The following is a 17,987-nucleotide window of genomic DNA, read 5'->3' as shown; positions in this document are numbered from 1 at the left end:
CTCAATTACTATCGCATTTACATCCTTGATATACTTCATGTATGCTTTCAAACCAATAGGGAGAGCATCAACATATGCACTAGATTTACCTAATCCATTAATTATCATCCCCTTCACACGTCACTTCTTCCTTGCTTGGATAGAAGGTAATGTCGTCAATCGAGTATTCTTGATGAGTAACTATCCTGTCCAAATTCAACCAACTCAAATGCATACGGGTTACGACAGGTAGAGTTATTGATCTTCTTATGTCCCTGATTGCATGTATTGGGCTTAACAAAGGCATACCTATTTTTTAACGTAACTAGTCTGATTAGGAGTGTGTATGGTCTAGTTTTATTTCAATTTGGATCGGTTTGGGATAAAATCAAGACCAATCAATGTTCTATAAAAATTGGAACTAAACCAAACCATTAAAATCATAGAACCAATACAAACCAAATCAAACCATTTAAACATGGTTCGGTTCGGTTCGGTTTGGAACCACGGTTTCACATAATCTGTTCACAAGAAAAATTATATAAATTTTCAAAAAAATTCAACCTATCATAAATTTTAAAAATAATAATAACATATCCATCAAACAAACTGCTCTCATAATATTTACCAATTAAACAAAAACATAACAATAAGCAAACATATTATTCAACATTAATTTGTCATAATTTTTCAAAATACAAACATGCCAATTGTTCAACCATTAACTTAAACAACATAACATCTAGCAAACATAAAACTCATATCAAGCAAACATTCTATTAACAATGATTTCTCATTATTTGAAAATCTCCCTGCATATGAATTATCCTTCGTGATGCTTTGCAAGTGGATGGGTATGCAATCCATTGATTACTTTCAATGACCATTTTTCATTTGTCTCCGATGCCTTCACAGTAAAAGGACATCTGCACTTCTTTGCACCGGTTATCATTTTGGTTGCTTGATATTGGCCACTCGTACAAGCAAGATAAATCCTTGGTTTCTTACCAAAGGCCGATGACTTAATAGCAACGCCAAAACCATTATTCTTGGCAACATCATGTACCCAATAGAGCAATTCAGATTTGCTATTGAAAACCTACATATTAAGTCAAATCAATATCATAAAAACAAATTTTATACATTTATGTACAGTAGTAAGTTTAGTTGAGCTAACCTGTTCAGTTGTAAATTGCCGGGTGTGATCCGCTGAAAAAGCGGAGGGATCCTCACTTCCTTGAGTTGAGACATCGAGCTGCAAAAAATAAAAAATAAAAAAAAATTAAAAATTAAAAAAAAAAAATAATAATAATAATTGGTCCATTATGAAAAACAGTTTCTTAACTAATTAAGTAGGAAAAATAAATAAATACTTCTTTGTTTTTTACTAGAAAAGCTTAGAATACAAAAAATAATAATAATAATAATAAAAAAAGAACCAAGCGGACAATGTCTTCTAATATTAGGGAATTCAGAAGTAAATGATGATTATTTTTGTCAGTTTACTACTAGGAACTACACAACATGGCCATTAAACTCATAATTTATTAGGAACCACACAAAATTTTCAACCCATAAACTGCTCTTTACTACTAGGAATCATTATTTTCATCTATGGGCAATAGTCTCCCACTTATTAGGAGACACCAATATTTCTTCATTCTCCCACACATTACAAGGCCTCTGATCGGAAAACCTTAAACTTATAATAGTCTCAAAAATATTCTCCACATCATTTTTTTTTCCAACAAAAAATTGAAGAAATATTGGTGGCTCCTAGTAAGTGAGGGACTATTGACCACATAGATGAAAATAACAGTCCCTAATATTTTATACATTTATAAAATTTTGAGAGACAACTTGAATTTAATACATCAATTTTCAAGCCATATTTATTAGTTAAAGTTGCGGGTTAAAATTTTGAGAGATAACTTGACAAGTGTCAAAGGATAAACAACGTGGAGTAATTCTCTAAAATCACCAAACAATCACTCAATACCATACTTGACATTTATGCATTACAATTTTTGCCACTTGCTTGCATGCCCAAGTGTTCAAGTCCTACATCTAAACATATCAGACCTTCCTTCTGCAAAGGAATAACAAAAAAGATGATACAACTCATGAATCTTTTGAAAACTTAAAAATGTAGACAACAATTGCCAACAGAAGAAAATACTAATTTTTTTAACATGAATTTGAACACGTCTAAGATATGGGTTGGGTTGGCGACAAACCTCAAAGAGGTCACAAACACGAGCTTCCTTGAAAAATTGTAGACATAACTCTTTGGTGTTGGATACTATTTCAAGTATACCAACATAATTCTGATACATAACATACGAAGGTGGTTCATACCCAAGCACATTTACAGGCAAACGCAAAGATGCTAAAGCATTCGCAGACCAAACTGAGGGCTTCGGCTATAGAATACACTGCCGGGAAGTGAAGTGTCTTCTTCACACTTTCCATGCAAGTTAATGTCACGATCGCTAGAGCTTATATCCTCCTCCATGGAATTGACCAACCCCAGGAGTTCGGTGAGGAACCAAACCCGACAGGAAGAAAAAGCAAACAAGAGAACAGAACACAAATAAGAAACAGAAACCAACAAACAGATCACAGCAAACACAGTATAGGCAGGCAGACCAAAGCATTCTTGAACCTTAGCCAAAACCAATTCATAATGCATACTTGAACCTTAATCAGATCGCACACAAGCAGAACACAACCCCAAAAGCTATCAGCAGCAGCAACTTATCAAACAAAACGGACAAGCCTAACATATCAGTTCATAGCAGTCCAACAACAGTAGATACTCCTAACATATCAGATTTAACCACAACAGCAAAGCATTCCACTGCTGAGCATAGCAGTCCAAAACAAATTCATTAGATCAAAACAGAACAGATCAACAAATTCATCAGACCAACAGCAGACCAAAAGCAGAACAGATCATCAAACCATAGCATAGCACAACCTCCCAAATTAACAGCCCATTGTTCCTGATGCAGTACAGGATTGATGAGGAAACAAAACACCAGAATCCAATCCACAGACCAACCAATCAGACATCAGCAGTGATGAGACCAGTGCAGACATCAGCAGTTAGCACCAGCAGCAAACAACCAAGCAAGCCTCTGCTGCCATGAACTCCATACAGATCAACAACCAATTCAAACCAACAGCCAACCAGACAAAAAACAAAAAACTAATTGGTTAGACCAGGCACAACACCTGAACACAACATCAAAAACTTCATCAATGCAGACACCAGTGCAGACATCAGCAGTTCATCACACAGCCAACAAAAAACAGCATGAGCACCTGAGCAGACCTCTGAAACCCAAAAAATACCAGAATTGATGAGGAAACAAAAACTTTAGAATCCAATCACTCCATTCAGAACCAATCAGCCAACTAGCACCATCACACTATTTATCGACTGATGAACCAAAAAGCTCATATGGGAAGGCAGAGTACTAACAGTAGAGTAATATTTCTATTTTTTAACGTAAGTAAAATCTCTTTCAGTCTGATTAGGAGTGTGTATGGTCTAGTTTTATTTCAATTTGGATTGGTTTGGGATAAAATCAAGACCAATCAATGTTCTATAAAAATTGGAACTAAACCAAACTATTAAAATCATAGAGCCAATCCAAACCAAACCGTTTAAACACGGTTCGGTTCAGTTTGGAACCACGGTTTCACATAATCTGTTCACAAGAAAAATTATATAAATTTTCAAAAAAATTCAACCTATCATAAATTTTAAAAATAATAATAACATACCCATAAAACAAACTGCTCTCATAATATTTACCAATTAAACAAAAACATAACATTAAGCAAACATATTATTCAACATTAATTTGTTATAATTTTTCAAAATACAAACATGCCAATTGTTCAACCATTAACTTAAACAACATAACATCTAGCAAACATAAAAGTCATATCAAACAAAATTCCATCATGACAACAACATATCTATTAACAATGATTTCTCATTATTTGAAAATCTCCCTGCATATGAAGTATCCTTCGTGATGCTTTGCAAGTGGATGGGTATGCAATCCATTGATTACTTTCAATGACCATTTTTCATTTGTCTCCGATGCCTTCACAGTAAAAGGACATCTGCACTTCTTTGTACCGGTTATCATTTTGGTTGCTTGATATTGTCCACTTGTACAAGCAAGATAAATCCTTGATTTCTTACCATAGGCCGATGACTTAAGTAGCAACACCAAAACCATTATTCTTGGCAACATCATGTACCCAATTGAGCAATTCATATTTTCTATTGAAAACCTAAATATTAAGTCAAATCAATATCATAAAAACAAATTTTATACATTTATGTACAGTAGTAAGTTTAGTTGAGTTAACCTGTTCAGTTGTAAATTGCCGGGTGTGATCCACTGAAAAAGTGGAGGGAACCTCACTTCCTTGAGTTGAGACATCGAGCTGCAAAAAAAAATAAAAAATTTAATAATAATAATTAGTCCATTATGAAAAACAGTTTCTTAACTAATTAAGTAGGAAAAATAAATAAATACTACTTTGTTTTTTGCTAGGAAAGCTCAGAATACAAAAAATAATAATAATAAAAAATAAAATAAGAACCAAGCGGACAATGTCTTCTAATATCAGGGAATTCAGAAGTAAATAATGAATTATTTTTGTTAGTTTACTACTAGGAACTACACAACATGGCCATTAATCTCATAATTTATTAGGAACCACACAAAATTTTCAACCCATAAACTGCTCTTTACTACTAGGAATCATTATTTTCATCTGTGGGCAATAGTCTCCCACTTACTAGGAGACACCAATATTTCTTCATTCCCCCACACATTACAAGGCCTCTGATCAGAAAACCTTGAACTTACAATAGTCTCAAAAATATTCTCTACATTATTTTTTTTTCCCCAACAAAAAATGAAGAAATATTGGTGGCTCCTAGTAAGTGAGGGACTATTGACCACATAGATGAAAATAACAATCCCTAATATTTTATACATTTATAAAATTTTAAGAGACAACTCGAATTTAATACATCAATTTTCAAGCCATATTTATTAGTTAAAGTTGCGGGTTAAAATTTTAAGAGATAACTTGACAAATGTCAAAGGATAAACAGCGTGGAGTAATTCTCTAAAATCACCAAACAATCGCTCCATACCATACTTGACATTTTTGCATTACAATTTTTGCCACTTACTTTCATGCCCAAGTGTTCAAGTCCTACATCTGAACATATCAGACCTTCATTCTGCAAGGAAATAATAAAAGAGATGATACAACTTATGAATCCTTTGAAAACTTAAAAATGTAGAGAACAATTGCCAATAGAAGAAAATACTAATTTTTTAAACATGAAATTGAACATGTCTAAGATATGGATTGGGTTGGCGACAAACCTGAAAGATGTCACAAACACGAGCTTCCTTGAAAAATTGTAGACATAACTCTTTGGTGTTGGATACTATTTCAAGTATACCAACACAATTCTGATACGGAAGTTTTTTTTTTGGGTGAATAACATACGAAGGTGGTTCATACCCAAGCAAATTTACAGGCAAACACAAAGATGCTAAATCATTCTCAGACCAAACCAACGGCTTTTGGCTATAGAATGCACTGCCGGGAAGCGAGGCGTCTTCTTCACACTTTCCATGCAAGTTAATGTCACGATCGCTAGAGATCCTCCGATACACACAAAGTGTATCATCATATGTTACAAGAAAAAAAAGTGAATTTTGAGTTTTAAGAGAATACCAGCCGTTCAATGTTTTGGATGTCCAAAATTGAACTAGCAAAGGCCCAGATTGCCAACCGCGTAATTTTTCAAGCACATTTTCAATCTTTTGCTTGAGATCCTTGCCTAGCATTTAATTAAATTGAAAATTAAAAAGTGAATAAAGAAACCCCTAAGCAAAGCAGAACTGAATTGAAAAACAGAAGAATTTTTCTTTTAATGAGTTTGATGCAATTGAGGTGAGGTACAAAAAATAAAAAATAAATGTAAAATAGACGGAGGAGAAGAAACTCACCATCGACGATCGGAGCCGTCGTCCTCGGCAGAGGTAGTTCGACTTCGCTCTCTCCTCCATCGGTATAACCACATTTAGGAAGATACTCATTCACCCAATCACTGCCTTGGGCGGGTGGCAACTCGTAGACGGGCATGTGGGCAAGTTTGATCTATAGTTCAATCTATGTGCAATGCACGTCCGATTTGGGTATGGGCTTAAGTCCAATTTAAAGTGTTTTATTTTTAATTTATTGACTTTTTTATTTTTATAATTTCTTGTTAAAAGTCCAATTTGAAGTGTTTTATTTTTAATTTATTGACTTTTTCATTTTTATAATTTCTTGTCAAAATAAATAAAAGAAATCGAAACTAATTTGGGGAATAAAGTAGAAGGAAAAAAAAAAAAAAGATCATCATTTGAACATGATTTTCACTTTCTAGAACAAAAGTATTCTTTTAGAATTTAAAAAAATATTTTTTTGTGTTTATTTGTCTATCATGGTAAAAATAATGTATTTTTATATTAAAATTTTTATTTTTTTGTACAAATTAAAGGAAAAATTAGTCTAAGGTCCTTCTCTCATATTTAATAATGGAAGATATCCACAATATTATTTTATGATGTCTAAGGTCCCTCAACCCTACACTCATATATCACAGAGAAATTTCTTAAATCAAACCTCATTTTTTTTTCTCTTTCTCTCTAAATTCTCTTCCTCTGCTAAATTCACCTATTCCCTTCTCTCTCTTATCTCCGCGTCTTCCAGATTGTCCCCATTCCCACCACGAAGACTTCTAGATCGTCCCCATTCCCACTACCACCGCCATGCCCATGCTCATCTCCGATCGCTGCTTTTTTCGTAGAAAACTTCTAAATCGAATTCAGAGTTGTGGTAGTGGTGGTCTGTCTCCATTATCATCATGGTCATATAGTGGGGAGGCTTCTTCAGACCTATTGAAGGTATACATTGGAATTTGGGTTTCCATTACACTCGCTGATGTTTTATGTTTGACAGTTTCTGGGTCTTAATGTGATTGTGGTTCTGTTCTTTTTCAATTACAAGATTTTTCTTTACTTCTGTCTTTAAATAATGATTGAAAATATCATAATGGCAACTAAAAAAGGAAGACAACCTTACATGAGCTGGAGACATGAATTTAGCAAAGAAGGTGTTTGATGAAATGCCAAAGAGAGAATGTCTAAGGTTTTTCAAATCAATCCAGAGAAATTTCAATTCAAACCAGAGAATTTTTATGGACCAAACCAGAGAAAATTCAGTCCAAACTAGAGAATTTCTCTGGACCAAACTAGAGAAAATTTAGTCCAAACCAGAGAATTTCTCTGCACCAAACCAGAAAGAATTGAGTTCAACATAGAGAAAATTCAATTCAAATTATAAAATTTCTCTAAACCAACCAAATTTTCTTTGAAGTAGAGCACTAATCCTCATTGTTGTTATCTGCATTCTGCTTTAGTTGTAGAATGGGTGCTTCAATCTTTGCCATCAAATATTGTCCAGAGTGTTGTAATCATTTTTTAAATTGAACAAATTCAATTACCTGGAATGAATACATGAAAGTACTACAATTGAGTCCCATCCTGATACTTTCTAGAGTGGCTGTAGTAACACAAAACACATATCTTTTTAGCATGAGCAGATAGAGGGTTTACAACAAAATAGAAGCAATTATTTGCTGACATCACCTTGATGCACAGTTTACAAAAAACAAAAAACAAAAACAAGGGGACATGGATTTAGCAAAGAAGGCATTTGATGAAATGCCAAGGAGAGAATGTTTAAGGTCCCTCAAATCAATCCAAAGAAATTTCAATCCAAACCAAAGAATTTCTCTAGACCAAACCAGAGAAAATTCAATCCAAACTAGAGAATTTCTCTGCACCAACCCAGAGAAAATTGAGTTCAACCCAGAGAAAATTCAATCCAAACCAATGAATTTCTCTGAACCAACCCAATTTTCTCTGAAGTAGAACAATAATCTTCATTGTTGTTTATAGAAATTTGAAATTTTCTCTGTGATGTGTCAAGAGAAATTTGAAATTTTCTCTATGATTTGTCTAGAGACATTCTTTGGATCGAATTTTCTCTGAATCGATGTTGAGGGACCTTAGATATTATGAAAATATTGAGTGTCCTTTATACTATAAAATCTTAATACCAGGGACCTTAAAAAAATCTCCCAAATTAAAAGTACTTACTAAAAATATAAAATAATGATTTAAAATTATTTTTATTGTATAGTTCGAGTTAACATTTGTATGGTTTGAATATTTTTTTTTTTTATTCATATGGTTTCAGTAATAGATGTATGATTTGAATATTATTACTTTGTATTTGTACAATTTGAGTTAATATTTATATAGTTTGAATATTATTATTTTTTATTTATATGGTTTTAATTAATATTAATATTTTTGTTTTTGTCTTTATTAGTTCCTACGTTTTCTTATTTTGTATTCAAAAAAAGTAATTATAGTAATTATTTTTTGTATTAATTTAAGTTATACAAATCATTTTAATTATATAGGCTTTTATATATTTTGAATTATTAATTTAAATTTTTATTAAAGGGTTAATTATATTAATAGTCCCTATAGTTTGGAGCTTGTGTCTCTTTGGTCCCTGACTTTTCAATTGTGACACATTTGACCTTGAATTTTGAATCTTGTTCCAAATAAGGACAATTGAAGATATCATTAGATTTTTAAGGATAAAATTGTCAATTTGATAAAATATAAACTAATTTGACAAAAATAAATGTCAAACAAATATTTTAAAATTTTTAAAAATAATTTCTACTCACTAAAAATAAAATTATGTAAAATTGATAAATCTTTTAGACATTTTTTTTACCAATTTAATTTTTATTATGTGTTTGGATGATGATCATGTAAAATTAATTTTTAAAAATTAATCATGTACTTTTTATTAATTTTTATCAACTTTATATAATTTTATCATTGGTAGATAAAAATAATTTTTAAAAAATTAAAAATATTTTTTTGACATTTATTTTTGTCAAATTAGTTTATATTTTATTAAATTGACGATTTTGCCCTTGAATATAAACAATGGTATCTTCAATTGTTCTTATTTGGAACAAGATTTAAAATTCAGGGTCAAATATGTCACAATTGAAAAGTTAGGGACCAAAGTGACACGAGTTCCAAACTATAGGGACGGTTAGTGTAATTTGCCTTTTATTAAATATGTTCAATACTAATCTCATTTTAATTATTTGAACAATATTTTTTTAAACAATATTAATTTTATAAAATCAGATTCATATATTAAAATTATATATTTTATAAAATAAAATAAAAATGAAAAAGTATAAAGATAAATTTTGTTTTGTTTCTTATTAAAAGAGTGTGACGTGTGTTAGTGTGTGTGTGTGAGAGAGAGAGAGAGAGTGAGTGTGTGAGGTGTGTGTGTGTGAGAGAGAGTGAGTGTGTGATGTGAAGTAAAATAAAATAAAATAAAAATGAAAAAGTATAAGATAAATTTTGTTTTGTTTTTTATTAAAAAAGTGTGGCGTGTGCTAGTGTGTGTGAGAGAGACAGAGAGAGAGTGAGTGTGTGTGAGAGAGAGAGAGTGTGTGATGTGAAGTGTGTGGATTCGGGGGTACTGCTGATCCGAAACGGCGTCGTTTCATAAAGTTTAATGCATATTCAATTGAAAAAAAACTGGGTGTTGACAGGGCTTGAACCCAGACAAACTGAAGAAAAAAGAAGGACTTCAACCACTGTGCTACCTAGTCTACTCAATAACGTTTTGGACATATATTATATTTATTACAATCTGCATTCCAGTATAAAAAAAAATTTACAATCTGCTTTTACTCCAATCTGTATTCCAGCATAAAAAAATTGCAGCCACAATAAAACTTATAAAATTAAAAAAAAAAAAAAATTCCAATCTACACAATTTAATGCTTTGTTATATATCAAACACAAATAAAATAAAACACAATAACATTGGTTTCTCCTTAAATAAATCTTGAATCCATATCCAATCTGCACAATTTGATGCTCTATTATGTATCAAACACAAATAAAAATAAAACACAATAATAGTGGCTTCTCCTTAAATAAACCTTGAATCCATTTCAATTTAATTCTCAAAAATAAAGCAAAATGGTGGCTCGCTAGATAAATGTTTACATTTCAATTTTGTGGGAATGGTTCCGAATGATTGAAAAAATCAAACAAACCATCATTACGAAAGACCGACTCAGCCACGATGGGACTGTGCTTTACTAGATCAAATCCTAATCCCTACAAAAAAAAAAAAAAAAAAAAAAAAAAGAAGAAGAAGAAGAAGAAAGAAGAAGAAGAAGAAGAAGAAGAAGAAGAAGAAGAAGATATAAAGAAATGCATTGGAATTAAATACACATGTATTTAAAACAAAAAATCTAGATTACAAACAAGTATATTACACACCTGAGAACTTCGTGGATTGTATGATGCTTGGGAAGACAAAGGCGTTAATAGTGGATAAGTTGGCGGGCATGCAAAATTAACATTGTGCATGAGCAGATTATATTCGGAATTCATTAGTTGTGACCAATAGGGTATCTCAACACCCTAGTCCATAAAATATTGTTAGTAGTTTTATGATCATTATGTACTTAAGTAATATGATTTCAATAAAAAGAATAAGATCTCACCGGCGTGTGGTTTGAAGATGAATTCTGAATATTTCTAGTATCGCTTGACTGTCCAATGCTCTAAAGAGGTTATAAAACATTTATCGGTACATTGCAAAATTTAAAAGTAAATCTAGCCAATTTGAAATCAAGTACTTCGGTAAATTCAATACGGGAGTAAGGCGGGTAGGTTACGAAACAACTTTTGTTCTCTTAGTAGTCTTCTCATGCCAAGTTTTTAATCTACTCACACCCTTGTGTCTGGCCTCTTTCTTTTTTAAGCCCTTAGCTCGTGCAAAGTTTGGATCAACTACAAATTCTTTAGTACCTACTTCAATATTGCCTCCACTACCAGAAGCGCCTGAGACGTCTAATGAAGCCATCATATTGTTTACTTTTGCAGACAAGCCCCTAAGAGTTTTATCAACTAATTGATAGGCAGGTTTGCATTCAGATGATCGAGCAGCTAGTTTTACCATTCTAGGACAAAGATCTCTGTAGCGTGCTACTATCACCAACTTAGGGTCATTCTCAACCACTGTAACTGTTTCCTCAATTGCACAATCCTTCGCATCTAGTCTCCATTGACCTAATATATACCTTTTAGGAATTTCCATAATATTCATTTATCAAGCGCCTTAATTGCATGACCATATAAAATTCCAAAACTCTCAAATTTTTGACAAGTGCAATGAATTTCTCAACAAATATTGTCTCCTCCTGACTCATTAACTTCCACATTACCTTTAACAATATACTCTATATCCTCTCTATATAAGCCAATCACATACGTGACTTTTCTTTCTAACTCATGGCATCGCTTCACTTGACAACAAAGGGATGTGCTTAACTCATTATGAAATAAGTCAAAGATAGAAGGGGTGTCTTAGCAACTTGAATTAACATAGGAGACATTTTCAACTTTATTCTCGGCAACTGTTGTCTTGAATCGTATATAGCTTTTACTTTTTCATACCGCTTATCCATAACAACTCGATTGAAGTGTGCAAAAAATTGAACAATTTTATGATCAACTTTTAAATGCTTCTTCAATTTTGCATTCAAGCTTTCACTAAGTTGAGTGCTTCGCATTCCTGCAGTATATATCAACTTCATATACACATGTGCCCACTTCTTTCTAAGTTCCCAAGTCTTCTTTATCCATAAGTTCTCTTGCAAGTTATATTTATGAATTAAAGAATCCCAAGCTTCAACCAACTCATATTCATCCTCATACCCAAAAATGCAAGTTTTGAAATTGCAACCAAATTTTAAACCACCCTTGAACAAGTAGCCTAAATGCTTCAAAGCATTTTGCATTAAGTGAAAAGTGCACAATCCATGAAACACCTCAGGCATGATTTAAGAAATTGCCTTAGCCATTGCCTGATCTTGATCTGTGAAAAAACTAACAGGCTTTCTCCCTGACATTGCATGTAAGAAAGTTTCGAATAACCACTCAAATGATGCTGTAGTTTCATCATATAATAATGTAGCACCAAAAATCACAGTCATTCTGAAGTGGTTAAAGCCAGTAAATAAAGCAAGTGGACTGTACTATTTGTTTGTTCGGAATGTTGTGTCAAATGACACAACATCACCGAAAATGCCATAATCTGTCTTCATCTGATGATCAACTCAAAAAATGTTAGTAATTATCTCATCAACATCCAACTGAAATGCAAAGTAAAAATATGGATTTTCAATGGCTTATTGTTGGAAATATCTCAACAACCTTCCTGCTTCACCATATTGCAAGTTTCGTTGCCTTTTTGCACGCAAGTAGGTTTTTTGGTCCTCTGGCGTGAACCTTACAAATTCCTTCCCTCTTGCTAAGGTGCTACTAAGATCATGTGATGCCTTAAGTGATATACCAGTGTCATCAGCTACATCAACATTTATACCCTGAGCATCACACAACTTTCTCTAAGATGGCTATAAAACCCAAGATATATGTAGAACTATTTTTGGATAAAGTAGTAGTTAAATTAATTTGTATGGGTAATTTAGTAATTTTAAGGAATTAGGTTAATAGCCCATTATGTAAAAAAAGAAAAAAAAAAAAAGTGAGGCTCGTGGATGTTGCGGCTGCGGAAGGTAAATGCAACAAAGGTTTGAAAAAAAAAAAGTTAAAGAAAAGAAAACTTAAACCCTATTCCCTTCCTTTTCCTATGCTTCTTCATCATTGGTTCGATTGATTTGAATTCTCGATAATTGAAGGCTTTAAAATCAAACCCTTTTCAGCGTAATCTTTCTTTCATTGAATTCTTGGTTTTCTGGGTTTCTCCATGGTGGCAAAATTGGGGGTGTTTCAAGGTTTGTGAGATTGAGGTGGATCTTGGTAATTTGAGATTAGCTTGGGAATATTATTTTAGCTGTTTGAGGTAAGTAACCCTCTATCACTGTTGGTACATTTTTATTCCTATTGAATCGTTTAAAATCATAAGTATTTATTTATAGCCTTCATGTTCTCTTAAAATAAAATATGAGTCAAGTATAAAATAGCATCGAATATTATTATAAAAATTGTTTTGAATATTTTGTGGAACTATTCTGAAAATTGTACTAAATGTTTATTCTGAAAATATCGAATGTTTTATTTAAAATTTGTGTATTGTTTGAATTTTGAATATCACTCTAGTCTGACTACGATTTGGACCCTAGCCAATGGGGGTTATTTATTGGCACAGAAACTAGTTTCTTTTGGGGCTTTACCACCGGCTTATGTGTGGTTCTAGGCCTTGTCACAGGCTAAGTGACCGTAGTCACCAAGACTTGGGTTTTGTGAATCAAATCATTGAACCATCTGAATATCGAACCATCGATGTGAACATCGAATTACTTTGAATTATCTTGTTGGCTTTTCATTTAAAATGTATTGTACATTGTTTATTTTTAGCTATGAAACCATCTTACAAATAATTGTTCATTTATTGAACTGTAGAAAAAATTATATTTATTGGTTATCGATTTATTTATTTATTTTTGTATACTTGATCCAGCTAGCAGTGATGATTGGTTATTTACTAGGCTATCTAGTTTACCCTTATTTTATTTATTTATTTATTTATTTTTTTCAAATTTTGAAGAGTAGAGTTGCGCGGGATTTTTTTTACATGTGGGAGTGCCGAGAGTAGGACTATGATGTTAGGGAAAAAATATGATTCCCCACAAGTAAATCAATCGTTTGGAAACTCTTTGGTTGATTGTAGAATCGATTATAATATATTTTTACAACTAATACCAAACCAAATCAAACTCTTTTAATAAACCAATTAGGTCCCACACTCCAATAAGGAGGTTTACGCAACATATGATTTAAATACTTGGATTATTGTTTTGTTAGTGGATTAAATTAGTGGACTTGGTGGACATTTTCATATAAGAACTATTTATTTTTATGGATTTTGGCATTATGACAATTAAGGATTTAATTTGAGTATTTTACATTGTGGGTTATGCGATTGGATTCTTAGCCTTGCATGCTCACTTATACGAGTGTGCGGCGTTGTCGCGGAGCTTGGGGTGTGACAATGGCATCATATGCGTACATTGAGGAATATGCAAAAGGTGGTTGTGATTATCATCAAACTTCATCAGAACCCATTTTGACAAGTCTCGTCTAAAAGATATATACACGAATGCATTACATTTTGTTCTTGTCTCATGTTGAGGATGTTTTACTATTATGTACCGTTTATCTTTTTCCTTTTCTCCCTCCTTATAACAAACAAACTTTCTATTAATCATGATACCATCTTTCTTACTTTTTGTATGGTAATCTCTTCTAATACTAAATCCCACAATCCTTCCATTTCATTGTAGAATTCATATGCAGCTTCCTCCGAATCAAATTCCATTCCAACACATGGCATGGAATTCTTGGCCAACTCCTCAAGTGCACCATCTTCCATTTCGGCACTGCTGAATATAAAGTTTAATAACAATAAAAATAGCACAAAAATAGCATCAACAATAAGATAAATTACTACATATTCTAAAAAATTGTCTACTTTCTTGATGCGGTTTATTATACACAAGACAAATCAATTATATTACTAAAAGAGTATACCTTTAAAATAGATCATAAAATTTTATAACTTACATTATGTGAAAAGATAATGAAAATACCAAGGTTTAAATCACCATATATAATAACAGATTCCTATACTTATCAAATTGTGACGTTAATTTAATAGAGCATCAATCTCTAATCCAAAACACAATAACACATTCCTATAACAGATAACAAAATCCAATCTACACAATTTTATACAAATCACCATATACATACACATAACAAAATCCTATGATATTATATTAAAATCCCCAATCCAAAACACAATCTCTATTTGATATGAAAATAAAGCACCATATATATATACATAATAGATTGTAATAAATACAAATATATATATATATATATATTGTAATAAATACAAAAAAAAAATATATATATATATATTTTCAAACCTGAGTGAAGATTCTTACAAGGCAAATAAGCAACCTCAATGACAATGGTGATGGTAGAGTTACGGTACAGGCGGAGGACTGTTGGAGCAAAAGGTGGAGGCACGGTGGAGGAACGACGGAGCAATGGTAGAGAGACAGTAGAGAACCCAAACCCTTCCTGCTCCTAACAGACCCAACGTTTTGTCTTGAATCGTTGTTTTGTATTTTAATTATAGTAGATTGTAATTTTTTTTTATGTTGGAATACAAATTGTAACAAATACAATATATGTCCGAAATATTAATGAGTAGACTAAGTAGTATAGTGGTTGAAGACCCTCTTTATCTCTAGCTTGTCTAGGTTCAACCCCTCTTAACACCCAATTTTTATTTTATTTTATTGAATATGCATAAACTTGATGAAATGGCGGCGTTTCAGCCCTTGCAGCAGTACTCCCGAATCCGTGTATAAGAGTGTGACTGTGTGGAGAAGTTATTTGGGGTTGGGTGTCAATAAGAGTGTAACTATGTGGTGGAAGATATGGATAGGTGATGCCCTAGGGCATCAAATAATTTTTCGACTGTGCATGTGAGGAAAAATTCTTGGGTGCTAGAAGAGTATCATGTAGCATGTCATATGGTACCTTCAACTAATCACAAATACTATGGTCTCTCATGTTGTCTCTCTATCACCCAACACAGAAATGTAATTTCCACTCATTCAACCTATGAAAGAAGCGGAAGGTATCACATAGCACCTATCCTCTTTGCACATAAAAATTGCTCGTATGTGAGACTCTGAGAGTGTGGTCAGTGTGTGCAGAGTGGTGAGAGTTTTGTGAGAGACAAGGGTATAATAGTAAAGTCAAGTCAAGATTCCATATGTTTGTAATTTCATTTTCACTTGCCATTCCGGTTGATATTTGAAAAACTTTCTACTTTCCATTGAATTTTTTTCCAAGAATCACTAACACGTACTTCTCTAGTGAAATAATGGAGTAAATCAAAGTCAAGATTCCATATCCCTGCAATATTTTTTTTACTTAGCTATTGAAATTTTCAAAAAGTTACCACTAATTTGTTATTTATTTCATCATGTACCACTGAAACGTAATTCTACTTTTCGGATTTTAGCCCAATAACACATAATTTAAAATTGATTCTCTTTCTTTTTTTTTTTTTAAAATAAACATTAAGTTGACAAAAATAAATATTAAAAAATATTTTTAAAATTTAAATATTATTTTGCTCTCAAAAAGGTAAAATTATATAAAATGATAAGTATTTCATTATTATTATCTTTTTAAAAAAAATTAAAAAAAATAGATTTTGAAAGGATTTGTATTTTTTAAATTTAAATTTATCACAATAATAACCCGTGCCTGCAAGGGTCTAAAATTTACTTTTTAAAAATCTAACCAAACAAAATAATATATTAGAAGATTTGTAATGTCAAAATTTAAATTTATTACAATAATTTAAACTATGTTTTGGTAACATTTTGGTCACATGTATGCACAAATTACGTATACATATTACGGTCTATGTATTGTATATACAAACTATGATCGGTACTATGAAATGAAAAATCGACATTTGCTTTGGTTTTGCGTCTCATAATGTACCTGTGACTTTGTAGCAAAAATCAACGACTCAATAGAAACAAAGTAAACATGAACTAAAACAAAATCAATTAATCTCATATATGCTACAACTGGCATTCATGGAATATGCAAATGGCGTTGGAGTCTATATCATGAGGTAGGTAACAAATTAAAAATTAACAATTAGTATATCACATAATTATAGATTGAATTGTATGAGTTTTTGCAAGTCTCGAACATTTTTCAATAATGTCATAAGAGAGTTGGGTCTCACATCAGTGAGTGTGTAACAAATTATAATTTGATGATGCTTATCAAGCCATAACAAATTATAAGTATACATTTATCTTGCCATATTATTATGGGGTAAATTGTGAACACTTTTTAAACATTTTCCTTATCCATTACAATTAACACAGATTATTATTATTATTATTATTATTATTATTATTATTATTTATTCATTTTTTTCCTTTCCAAAACAAACATTCCAATTAATGTGTCAAATTAAATAACGTTGCATATTATATTATTTTAATATTAAATTGGATATTAAATAGTTTGGTCAGTGTTTTCTCTTTTGGCTTTCGAAGGTCACAAATGTAATTTGAGCATGCTAGTTGTAAAACAAGTTGAGAGAGGGATATTGAGAGAGAACAACTCTATAATTCAATATGTATCAGAAACCAAATAGAGGCTCCATTATATAGGAGCTGTGTTGCAAATAGCATTATGATACAATGTAATATAATAATGAAAAGGAGGCCGAAAGAAGACGGGCGACCGAAAGCAGGAAAAAGAAAAGAAAAGGAAAAGGAATCCTATCTAAAGAATCCTATCTATCTGAGCTAGCTGTATACATACATTAATACATTACATATTATATTAACAGCCCCCCTCAAACTCAAGGAGGACAAACATCAACCAACTGGAGTTTGGAGACAAGGTCAATGAAGCGGCCAGGAGAATGAGCTTTGGTGAAGATATCAGCAGGTTGATCAGCAGAAGAGATTGGATGGAGATGGACAGTACCACGAGTGACGTGTTGACGAATAAAATGGCAGTCAATCTCAATGTGCTTGGTGCGATCATGAAAAACATTATTGTGAGCAATTTGAAGAGCACTTTGATTGTCACAAAAGAGGGCAGTAGCACCAGAGGGAGAAACACCCATGTCAGCAAGAAGCCAACGAAGCCAGAGAAGCTCTTGAGTAGTGTCAACAAGAGCACAGTATTCGGCCT

At 32.1% G+C, this 17,987-nt stretch overlaps 3 protein-coding genes across 3 annotated transcripts; all 3 read right to left on the bottom strand.

The window, feature by feature from the left end:
* Positions 1–623: 623 nt before the first annotated feature.
* On the bottom strand, positions 624–6,227 carry LOC114277663 (uncharacterized). Its single transcript, XM_082891547.1, has 6 exons — positions 6,042–6,227; positions 5,409–5,872; positions 5,210–5,260; positions 4,372–4,449; positions 1,157–1,234; positions 624–1,078 (listed from the first exon to the last, which is right to left on the bottom strand). Exons 1-6 carry the CDS (start codon positions 6,175–6,177, stop codon positions 803–805), a joined length of 1,083 nt encoding a protein of 360 aa, XP_082747673.1. The 5' UTR covers positions 6,178–6,227; the 3' UTR covers positions 624–802.
* A 4,654-nt stretch (positions 6,228–10,881) lies between these two features.
* On the bottom strand, positions 10,882–11,316 carry LOC145800440 (uncharacterized). The gene has a single exon (XM_082890116.1). It carries the CDS (start codon positions 11,314–11,316, stop codon positions 10,882–10,884), a length of 435 nt encoding a protein of 144 aa, XP_082746242.1.
* Positions 11,317–11,536: 220 nt separating this feature from the next.
* Positions 11,537–14,604, bottom strand: LOC145800439 (protein FAR1-RELATED SEQUENCE 5-like). Its single transcript, XM_082890115.1, has 4 exons — positions 14,458–14,604; positions 12,426–12,595; positions 12,077–12,206; positions 11,537–11,992 (listed from the first exon to the last, which is right to left on the bottom strand). The coding sequence occupies exons 1-4, from the start codon at positions 14,602–14,604 to the stop codon at positions 11,537–11,539; spliced, it is 903 nt and encodes a 300-aa protein (XP_082746241.1).
* Positions 14,605–17,987: the final 3,383 nt, after the last annotated feature.

This window comes from Camellia sinensis, chromosome 10 (assembly GCF_055761805.1).
Source record: "Camellia sinensis isolate YWXY chromosome 10, ASM5576180v1, whole genome shotgun sequence".
Classification (NCBI taxonomy): domain Eukaryota; kingdom Viridiplantae; phylum Streptophyta; class Magnoliopsida; order Ericales; family Theaceae; genus Camellia; species Camellia sinensis.
Note: the sequence above shows the minus strand (reverse complement) of the source record. Positions and strands in the feature narration are given on the sequence as shown.